Source organism: Lithobates pipiens, unplaced genomic scaffold (genome assembly GCF_037356315.1).
Source record: "Lithobates pipiens isolate NorthernLeopardFrog02 unplaced genomic scaffold, aLitPip1_a1.2 Scaffold_8, whole genome shotgun sequence".
Lineage (NCBI taxonomy): Eukaryota > Metazoa > Chordata > Amphibia > Anura > Ranidae > Lithobates > Lithobates pipiens.
Window position 1 is genome coordinate 469,127,472 of NW_027507903.1, and position 11,854 is coordinate 469,139,325.

The 11,854-nt window shown below is 47.8% G+C and overlaps 1 protein-coding gene across 1 annotated transcript in view; it reads right to left on the reverse strand.

Moving 5' to 3' along the window:
• Window positions 1-9,747, reverse strand: part of NDUFA9 (NADH:ubiquinone oxidoreductase subunit A9) — a 47,630-nt gene extending 37,883 nt beyond the window's left edge. Inside the window, exon 1 of the mRNA XM_077468576.1 lies at window positions 9,598-9,747. Coding sequence (XP_077324702.1) covers window positions 9,598-9,646 — 49 coding nt within the window. The 5' untranslated portion in view covers window positions 9,647-9,747. The remainder of the gene's footprint in view (window positions 1-9,597) is intronic.
• Between the last annotated feature and the right edge of the window lie 2,107 nt (window positions 9,748-11,854).

Sequence of the window (11,854 nt, forward strand, 5' to 3'; positions counted from 1 at the left end):
ATACTACCCAATAATGGTTTTAACCCCCTGATTTCCGCTAGTTAACCCTTTCACCCCCTTTTGCCAGTGTCACTAAGCGATAATTTTTCTGAACGCTGCATCAGTGTCGCTAGTGTCGCTAGGTAGCTAGTTAACTAGGCTCCCAAAAAGTCCCCCACATGTGGTATCCCCGTACTCGGGAGAAGCAGCAGAATTTATTTTGGGGTGTAATTTGACTTCTGCCCATAGCATGTGTGAGCAATATATCATTTAGTGACAACTTTGTGCAAAAAAAAAAAGTTTGTAATATTCCCGCAACTTTTGGCAAAATATAAAATATTCCATGGACTCAACATGCCTCTCAGTAAATAGCTTGGGGTGTCTACTTTCCAAAATGGGGTCATTTGGGGGGGTTTTGTGCTATTTTGGCATTTTATGGCCTTCGAAACTGTGATAGGTAGTGAGGAGTTAAATCAAAAATTTGCACCCTTAGAAATCCTGAAGGTGGTGATTGGTTTCGGGGTGCCGTGCGCGACTAGACTCCCAAAAAGTCCCACACATGTGGTATCCCCGTACTCGGGAGAAGCAGCAGAATGTATTTTGGGGTGTCATTTCACATATAACCATGGCATGTGTGAGCAATATATCATTTAGTGACAACTTTTTGTAAAAAAAATTTTTTTTTTTTTTTTTTGTCATTATTCAATCCCTTAGGACAAAAAAAATAAATATTCAATGGGCTCAACATACCCATCAGCAATTTCCTTGGGGTGTCTACTTTCCAAAATGGGGTCATTTGGGGGGGATTTGTACTGCCCTGCCATTTTAGCACCTCAAGAAATGAGATCGGCAGTCATAAATTAAAAGCTGTGTAAATTCCAGAAAATGTACTCTAGTTTGTAGACGCTATAACTTTTGCGCAAACCAAAAAATATACGCTTATTGACATTTTTTTTACTAAAGACATGTGGCTGAATAAATTTTGCCCTCAATGTATGACTAAAATTTAGTTTATTCGATTTTTCTTATAACAAAAAGAAGAAAATATCTTTTTTTTTCAAAATTTTCGCTCTTTTTCCATTTATATCGCAAAAAAAAAAAATCGCAGAGGCAATCAAATACCATCAAAAGAAAGCTCTATTTGTGGGAAGAAAAGGACGCAAATTTCGTTTGGGTGCAATATTGCATGACCGCGCAATTACCAGTTAAAGCAGCGCAGTGCGAAATTGCAAAAAGACCTCTGGTCCTTAAGGTGTTTATTGGTCCGGAGCTGAAGTGGTTAAAGAGGGATTTCACTGTGAAAAAAAATTAAAAAGCCAGCAGCTACAAATACTGCAGCTGCTGACTTTTAATAAAAGGACACTCACCTGTCCCAGGATCCAGCGATGTCGGCAGCCGAGGCCGATCGCTCGCTCGGCTCTCGGTGGCTGCCGCCGCCATTCTGGGTGTGGGAATCAGGAAGTGAAGCATTGCGGCTTCACTTCCTGGTTCCCTACTGTGCATGCGCGAGTCTCGCAGTGCAATAGGAATTGTCCGCACTGTCTCTGGGACCCGTGTGTGTCCCAGCAGACAGCGCGCAGGGACAGGAAGATGCCCGGAAGTGGGTGCAAATACCTGTTGTGACACCGGGGGGGGGGGGGGGGGGTTCTGATGAGCGGAAGTTCCACTTTAGGGTGGAACCCCGCTTTAAATGCCAATTTCTGGTCTACTCCTTGCTGAAGAAACAGCAGGATCCTGGATATAGAAAAGGAGCACGGATGCCATCCTTTCTCCTCACACATGGAGATGTAAGCCTTCCAGGTACAATGGTAAAGCAGGGTGGAGAATCGGACCTTGAGACAGAAGGTCCTCTCGCAACGGCAGTCGCCATGGGGCGTCTGCCACCAGGCGTGCTAGGTCTGCCTACCAAGGTCACTGAGGCCAATCTGGGGCAACCAGAATCACTGGGATCCCCTCGACTTCCACTCTGTGGAGCAGACGTGGTACGTTTCAGTGGAGGAAAGGCGTAGATCAGCTGGTACTGATCCCACGGAGCCACCAGCGCGTCTGATGCATCTGCCCACGGATCTCTTGTCCTGGATCTCTTATCGGCACCTTCTGATTGAGACGGGAGGCCAGAAGATCCACGTCTGGTGTGCCCCACCTCAGACACAGTAGCCTGAATACCTCCGCATTCTCCTGGGTCCAGCATCTAGCGACTCAGATAGTCCGCCTGACAGTTCTCCTGGGATGTAAATGGCCGACACATGTCACTCTGCCCACTGAAGTATGTGAGCGACCTCCCGTGTGGCGGCTGAGCTTCTTGTTCCTCCTTGGCGATTGACGTATGCCACAGCCATGGCGTTGTCTGACTGGATCCTGACCAGACACCCCTGTAGTCTCATCAACCATGTGGAGAGGCACAGCCTGATCGGCAACTTGGATTCTTCCACCGACCAGAGGCCCTGAGCCGACTGAACCTCCATCACTCCACCCCAGCCGGATAGACAGGCGTCCGTTGTGATCACTGTCCACTTCAGGAGGTAGGAACGACTTCCCGGACTGAATCACCAGGGACCTCAGGCACCAGTTCAGGGAATCTCTGACTGACGGGCTCACCTGGATCTGTTGATCCAGGGACAACTGATATTTGTCCCACTTTGTCAAAATCTCCTTCTGCAGGACTCTGGTGTGGAACTGGGCATATGGGACTGCCTCAAAAGAGGCTACCATGAGTACCAGGACTCGCATGCAGAAGTGGAGCGACGACCACTTGCGGTTCATCAGCAATTTTACCGCAGATCTGAGAGTCTGCAGTTTATCTGAAGGGAGAAAAAAACTCTCGCTTCCCTGGAGTCCAGCAGCAAGCTCAGGTACTCCAGACGCTGGGTCGGTACAATCACCAACTTCTTTAGGTTCAACAGCCACCCAAATTCTTTCAGGGTCTGCATGGTGATCGCCACATCCTCCTCCAATTCTGAGGAGGAAGATGCTCTCAGTAGATCATCTAAGCCAGGGCTCAACAAACCCCCGGGCGCAAGGTCACATTTGCGGCCTGGCGCCTGGGGCAGCACAGCTTGGGGTATCCTGTCTCCGTGCACCCCCCCCCCCCCCGGCGTGATCGCGTTGGGCCGTGCCGCCGCCGGCAATTGAGGCTGCGGCTTTGAGGCCTTCTGCGGTCGAATGTTTCCTTCTAGAATCTGGTGCCCTCTAGTGGTGGCTGTTGGTATGACAGCCAGCAATGCTAATGGAGCTTTCACTGCCCGCCCACCTCCTCCCCTTTACTTAGAACCCTTAAACATTATATATATTTTTTATTCTAACAACCTAGAGAATAAAATGGTGGTCATTGCAATACTGTCTGTCACACCGTATTTGTGCAGTGGACTTACAAGCGCACTTTTTTGGGGAAAAATTATTTTTTACAAAATAAGACAACAGTAAAGATAGCCCAATTTTTTTATATTGTGAAAAATAATGTTACGCCGAGTAAATTGATACCCAACATGTCACGCTTCAAAATTGCGACAAACTTTTACCCTTTAAAATTTCCATAGGCGACGTTAAAAAAAAATTCTATAGGTTGCATGTTTTGAGTTACAAAGGAGGTCTAGGGCTAGAATTATTGCTCTCGCTCTACCAATCGCGCCGATACCTCACGTGTGGTTTGAACACCGCTTTCCTATGCGGACGCTACTCACATATGCGTTTGCTTCTGCACACAAGCTTGGCGGGACAGGGCACATTTTAAAAAAAAAATGTTTTTTTCTTATTTTTCTTTGTTTTTTTTTTTTTTCACTGTTCTTTTAAAAAAATAAAATAAATTGTCACTTTTACTCCTATTCCAAGGAATGTAAAAATCCCTTGTAATAGAAAAAAGCATGACAGGTCCTCTTAAATATGAGATCTGGGGTAAGAGACCTCACATCTCTCATATTTACACTAAAATGCAATTAAAAAAAAAATAAATGAATAAAAAAAAAAACAATTGTCATTTGAAAAATAAATAAAATGTCCCTCTAAGAGCTATGGGCAATGACTTGGAGACAGGTGGGGGGGGGGGGCGCGCTCTCTTCTCCTCACTCGTCTCCATGTCAGGCCAGGGACAGGTCCGGATTGCAGTTACGGACCTGGCTCCTAACTTTTTTAGCTGGCTCCTAGATTCCAAACAAATTTGTCAAGCCCTGGTCTAAGCATCGCGCGATCATGATCCCACGTTGCCGCAGAAACGCCAAAACTGGAGCCAATACCTTGGTAAAGACTCAGGGGGCTGATGCCACAAACTGGTAGTGGGCTTCCGACTGCAAATCGCAGAAACATTTGATGCCGAAGGCATATGGGTATGTGAAGGTATGCATCCTGGATGTCTAAGGATGCCAGGGAGTCCCTTTGATGGAGCGCAGCGACTACTGAGCGAACTGATTCCATTCTGAACCTCTGCACTTTCAAAGTGATTGAGGGCTTTTAGGTCCAAGATTGTAGTTCCCAAAAAGGAAGGGGTACGTCCAAACAGATTTGAGTAAAATCCCTGGAAACGTTCCGATTCCAGAACTGGTACAACCACCCTGTGACTCAGCAAGTCCCTTATTGCCCCCAAGAGGGCCTCCCGGCGAGCCGGGGATACGGGTATGCTGGAGGGGAAGAATCTGGCAGCCAAGAGAGAAACTCTATCCTGTAGCCTGAGGAAATCAGATCGCAATCCCATTGGTCGGATAGTCGAGAGGACCACCGGGCTGCAAACTCCCAACGGCGACTCCCCACCCGAGACATGGGTGGGGGCAAACCTTCACACGGTAGCACTTTTGTTCGTAGGCTTGTGGTTCCAGGGACGTTTCTATCCTTCCGTGGTCGTCCTGTCGGGCTGGGGACATTTAGCCGAAGCTCTGGGCAGATGAAAAAGCCATTTGTGAGTGGAAAAGGGAGGGCCCCTGCCTACGGCGTGGCGCCTTAGCCTTCCTGGCCTGTGGGAGTAGGGTACTCTTACCACCGGTGGCATATTTAATAATGTCATCCAAAGAGGCTCCGAAAAGTCGGTCGCCAAGGAAGGGAAGATCCGTCAGAGCTTTCTTGCACCTTTTTGCCCATGTGCTGCCTCCATCTTGGCAACGAACAAATTGAGGACCGCCGTCAGGGATTCCAGAGGCACTGCGGAGTCCGCAGGAGACCCGGTTGCAATTGCCTGGATTTTGGGGGAAGAAACACCAGTTTCTGAAGCCAGGATGACCCTACCCTGTCTGCCACCCGAAGGGGACTTAGGAGAGTGACAGTCCCACCCTCCTTACTGCCGCTGGCTGAGGGGCTCTTTCCCGCAGGTCTCACCACCCTGAGGGGTTCTGCGCTATCCAGCAGGTAGTGTATGTAGTCCCTGTTAGCTCCCAGGTGCAGAGGAAACAGTGCTGTGTCGGTGGAAGCAGCTGCAAATGGTGGTAAAACTGCTCTGAAGTGTGCTCAGGCTTCAAGAAAATGGCCGCCCAGCGTCCAGCACAAGCACATAAAACATAGTGAAAATGGCGTTAGAGTACATGCTGCCGCTAGAGAAGACTAAAAATAAATAAATAAACCACGTGTTCAGGCTTCAAGAAAATGGCCGCCGGCGTCCTGTATAGGGACAATCACAAGGAAAATGGCCGCTGAGGCCCAGGAGAGCATGCTTGCCCTAGCCCACACCTAAAATGGCCGCTGAATGCAGATCCAAGAGGTACAGGGAAAAAAACAATGGCGGTGAGCACAGCACTGCGCAGGACACCAGCATAGCCTCACAGACACCTTCCAAGGCATGAAGAACAGGACCCAGGACACAGCTAGCCAGCGACTTTTCATTTTTTATTTTTTTTGGTGTAGCTTTAATTCTTCATGACAGATTCAACAAGATTCCTCATAGATTTTGGTCCATATTGACATGATAGCATCACGCAGTTGCTGCAGATTTGTCGGCTGCGCATCCATGATGCGAATCTCCCATTCCACCACATTCCAAAGGTGCAGTGAATTCATTGTCATGTTCAAGAAACCAGTGGTGAGATGATTTGAGCTTTGTGACACGGTGCATTATCCTGCTGGAAGTAGCCATCAGAAGATGGGCACATAAAGCGATAGACATGGTCAGCAACAATATTCAGGTAGGCCGTGGTGTTATAATGATGCACAACTAGTACTAAGGGGCCCCAAGTGTGCCAAGAAAATATCTCCATTACAGCATAACACCACCAGTCTGAACCGCTAATACAAGCCAGGATGAATCGTGTTTTGACATTGTTACTGCAAATTCTGACCCTACCATCTGAATGTCACAGCTGAAATGGAGACTCAGACCAGGCTACATTCTTCCAAACTTCTATTTTCGGTAATCCTGTGCGAACTTTAGCTTTAGTTTCCTGTTCTTAGCTGACAAGAGTGGCACCTGGTGTGGTGCTGTTGCCTATCATCTCAAACCAGTCTGCCCATTCTACTCTGACCCCAACAAGGCAATGCCATCCACACAACTGCCTCTCACTGGATATTTTCTCTTTTCTTCAGACCTTTCTCTGTAAACTCTAGAGATGGATGAATCGTGTTTTGACATCAGCAGTTTTTGAAATACTCAGACCAGCCCGTCTGGCACAACCAACCATGCCTTGTTCAAAGTCACTTGAGCCCAGGTTCACACCGAGTACGGGAATGAAATGGTGCAAGTTCAGCTGATCTCGCAGCATTTTTTTACCACACATCAGTACTGATTTCGGCATCGATTTCAGAGACATCTGTGTGGGTTTCTTCATAGATGTCAATGGAAATTGCACCCTGAAAATTGCAAAAAGTAGTAAAGAAATAACTTTTTGAAAATCGGTGCCATTGCCAGTGTCTTATCATATAAGGTCCTCCATCCAAAATCCAAAAGTGTCCGCTGTGTACTGCGCATGCGCAGTACACAGCAACACAGATTCAGAAAATTGCAGAGGATGAACGGCTCCTGCGTCGCGAGTCCAGGTTCTATCCCCACTATCCAAGTGGACATAGAGTAGGAATATAAAAGAGCCGAGCGCAGCGAGGCCGAGCCCGAAGCGTGGCGAGCGAAGCTCACCCGCGAGGGGCCCTCTAATATTCACAACCCTATGTCCGCTTGGATGGTGGGGCTACCACCTCCACTCACGGCGCAGGCGCCGTTCAGCTTCGGAGATTTTCCGAAGCTTCGTCTGCGCCGTACTGCGCATGCGCAGTATGGCGCGGACACTATATGATGGCCAGACACTATATGGCACAACACCGGCAATTGCTGCCGTTTTGGCATGTCAAATCGCACCAACGTGAATCAGGGCTAAATTCCCTATTCTTCCCCATTCTTGTGTTACCAAGCAATTGAACAGGTGTACCTGATAAAGTGGCCGGTGACTGTATGTGTATACATAGTACATATGAGAAATAGTCTCCACTTTCAGGTATGGGAAAGCATGCAACTTCCTGCCCTTCTTCCCAGGATGCAGTGATTGGATCTGAGCAGTCGATTGCCTTGCCTGAATTTTACTTTATTATTCACTGCGATTGGCTACAGTGATCACATGGCACAGAGGCTTTTGGATCGGCTATGGGACGCAGGCCCCACCCTGATGTGAACGCTCTGCAAGAAAGTGAAACACTGAGGAATGAGCAAAGAGAGAGGCGAGCATCAAAAGATAACTCCACCTTTCTGACCACGTTTCATATTATACCCATATTTCAGGATGGACAACATGCAGAGCTCACCCCTTTACAGGATTTCTAAGGTTCTTGTCTCTCTGATCAGTGCAGCCAGCCAGTGTCCCCAGTTACCCCCACACCAGTACAGCATCACCATACTAGTGCAGCCAGCCATTGTCCCCGATTGCCACTACATCTGTCCAGTGTCCCCAGTCACCCCCACACCAGTACAGCAGCACCATATCGGTGCAGCCTGCCATTGTCTCTGATTCCCCCCTGTACAGTGTCCCCAGTCACCCCCACACCAGTACAGAGTCACCATACCGGTGCAGCCTGCCATTGTCCCCAGTCACCCCCACACCAGTACAGAGTCACCATACCGGTGCAGCCTGCCATTGTCCCCGATTCCCCCTGTACAGTGTCCCCAGTCACCCCCACACCAGTACAGAGTCACCATACCGGTGCAGCCTGCCATTGTCCCCGATTCCCCCTGTACAGTGTCCCCAGTCACCCCCACACCAGTACAGAGTCACCATACCGGTGCAGCCTGCCATTGTCCCCGATTCCCCCTGTACAGTGTCCCCAGTCACCCCCACACCAGTACAGAGTCACCATACCGGTGCAGCCTGCCATTGTCCCCGATTCCCCCTGTACAGTGTCCCCAGTCACCCCCACACCAGTACAGAGTCACCATACCGGTGCAGCCTGCCATTGTCCCCGATTCCCCCTGTACAGTGTCCCCAGTCACCCCCACACCAGTACAGAGTCACCATACTGGTGCAGCCTGCCATTGTCCCCGATTCCCCCTGTACAGTGTCCCCAGTCACCCCCACACCAGTACAGAGTCACCATACCGGTGCAGCCTGCCATTGTCCCCGATTCCCCCCTGTACAGTGTCGCCAGTCACCCCCATACCGGTGCAGCCTGCCATTGTCCCCGATTCCCACCTGTACAGTGTCACCATAACGGTGCAGCCAGCCAGTGTCCCCAGTCACACCCACACCTGAATAGTATCCCCATTCACCTCCATGCCTGTACAGTGTCACCATATCATTGCAGCCTGCCATTGTCCCCGATTCCCACCACACCTGTACAGTGTCACCAGTCACCCCCACACCTGTACAGTGTCACCAGACCGATGCAGCCAGCCAGTGTCTCCAGTCACCCCCACAACTGTACAGTGTCACCGTACCAGTGCAGCCTGCCATTGTCCCTGATTTCCACCACACCTGTCCAGTGTCCTCAGTCCCCCCCACACCTGTACAGTATCACCAAAGCAGTGCAGCCAGCCAGTGTCCCCAGTCACCCCCACACCTGTACAGTGTCACCGTACCGCTGCGGCCTGCCATTGTCCCCCATTGCCACCACACCTGTCCAGTGTCCCCAGACACCCCCACACCTGTATGGTGTCACCAAACCAGTGCAGCCAGCCGGTGTCCCCATCCACCCACAAACCAGTATAGTGTCACCAGACCAGTGCAGCCACAGTAAGTTGCGCCATTAATCCAAGAATGAAAATACAACAGGTGCCATCTTCCACTGTGATAGAAGGACGTGTATCCACAGATGAAGGTCTGTACCTATATTTGGACATGGGGCTAGAGAGGAATAGTGTGCAGCGGGCAGAGCATCGCACCCACACTCCACCCATCTCAGTTACATTGCAAGCAAAAATAAAAGAAATACAAATTGGACATTTTTACTTTTTGCAATATGGGTGCATTTTTTATTTATTAATTTACTGCAAACAGGCGGACTTGTGGTGTAATGCCGGGTGATGTCTGATGCTGTGTCCTGGTTGTAGGGGATCTTTTTGTTGGCATGTTGGTGTGCCCTTCCTCCTCCTTCTCTATACATGACCTGGACGTCACAACAGCACACTCTCCCTCTAATAGATGTGTACATTATAACCCCCAAGTGAGCTCTATGTAAAATCCACCCTTACTCCAAACTTTCCCTCTCAACTGACAGCTCCGGTTGACTTACGTGACATTGCCCGGCCTCCGGCCGCCCTACAGAGGATAATCACCGCCATCTTGTCCGGCCTCCCACAGTCCTGCGCGAACTACGGAAGCCGCACTGTATACACCAGACAGTGTTCTGTCGAGTAGTGCCTGGGATGCATTGCGCATGCGCAAGACGAAACCCGCAGCCGTGACCAGCGCGCAAGCGCACATCGAGGGACGGGGCCTCGAGCTGGAATGTGGTAAAGAGGTGACGTCCCAGAGAGGCAGAGCGCTTATGCGCACTGAGCGATCAGAGAGCTGCACAAAGAAGCGGTTCAGTGTGTCTGGGCTCCGTGATGTGTAATAGCGTGAGCCCAGATCCATGTGTACTACAACACATGTCTGGGGGATTCGGAGGAGGGAGCGGACACTCAACACCCCATATCATCCTATTATTAGGCGATGTTTTTGGTCCGTATTTAACCCTTTCACGACTAAGCCTATTTTTGACATTTGGCGTTTACAAGTTAAAATTCGTATTTTTTTGCTAGAAAATTACTTAGAACCCCCAAACATTATATATATATATATATATATATATATATATATTTTTTTTTTAGCAGAGAAGCTAGAGAATAAAATGGCGATTGTTGCAGTATTTTATGTCACGCGGTATTTGTGCAGCGGTGTTTTAAACGCAACTTTTTGGGAGCAGGGACACTTTCATGAACTTTAAAAAAACGAAACAGTAAAGTTATCCCAATTTTTTTTATTTAACCACTTTAGCCCCGGACCAATTTTCAGCCTAAGGACCAGAGGTCTTTTTACAATTTCGCACTGCACTGCTTTAACTGGTAATTGCGCGGTCATGCAATGTTGTACCCAAACGAAATTTGCGTCCTTTTCTTACCACAAATAGAGCTTTCTTTTGATGGTATTTGATTGCCTCTGCGATTTTTATTTTTTGCGATATAAATGGAAAAAGACCGAAAATTTTGAGAAAAAAAAATATTTTCTACTTTTTGTTATAAGAAAAATCGAATAAACTCAATTTTAGTCATACATTTAGGGCAAAATTTATTCAGCCACATGTCTTTAGTAAAAAAAATGTCAATAAGTGTATATTTATTGGTTTGCGCAAAAGTTATAGCGTCTACAAACTAGAGTACATTTTCTGGAATTTACACAGCTTTTAATTTATGACTGCCTCATCTATTTCTTGAGGTGCAAAAATGGCAGGGCAGTACAACCCCCCCCCCCCCAAATGACCCCATTTTGGAAAGTAGACACCCCAAGGAAATTGCTAAGGGGCATGTTGAGCCCATTGAATATTTTTTTTTTGTCCCAAGTGATTGAATAATGACACAAAAAAAAAAAATAAGTTTACAAAAAGTTGTCACTAAATGATATATTGCTCACACATGCCATAGTTATATGTGGAATTGCACCCCAAAATATATTCTTCTGCTTCTCCTGAGTACGGGGATACCACATATGTGGGACTTTTTGGGAGTCTAGCCGCGTACGGCACCCCGAAATCCAATCACTGCCTTCAGGATTTCTAAGGGTGCAAATTTTTGATTTCACCTCTCACTACCTATCACAGTTTCGAAGGCCATAAAATGCCAAACTAACACAAAACCTCCCCCAAATGACCCCATTTTGGAAAGTAGATACCCCAAGGAAATTGCTGAGGGGCATGTTGAGCCCATTGAATATTTTTTTTTGTCCCAAGTGATTGAATAATGACACAAAAAAAAAGTTTACAAAAAGTTGTCACTAAATGATATATTGCTCACACATGCCATAGTTATATGTGGAATTGCACCCCAAAATATATTCTTCTGCTTCTCCTGAGTACGGGGATACCACATATGTGGGACTTTTTGGGAGTCTAGCCGCGTACGGCACCCCGAAATCCAATCACTGCCTTCAGGATTTCTAAGGGTGCAAATTTTTGATTTCACTTCTCACTACCTATCACAGTTTCGAAGGCCATAAAATGCCAAACTAACACAACCCCCCCCCCCAATGACCCCATTTTGGAAAGTAGACACCCCAAGGAAATTGCTGAGGGGCATGTTGAGCCCATTGAATATTTTTTTTTGCCCCAAGTGATTGAATAATGACACAAAAAAAAAGTTTACAAAAAGTTGTCACTAAATGATATATTGCTCACACATGCCATAGTTATATGTGGAATTGCACCCCAAAATATATGCTGCTGCTTCTCCTGAGTACGGGGATACCACATATGTGGGACTTTTTGGGAGTCTAGTTGCGTACGGCACCCCGAA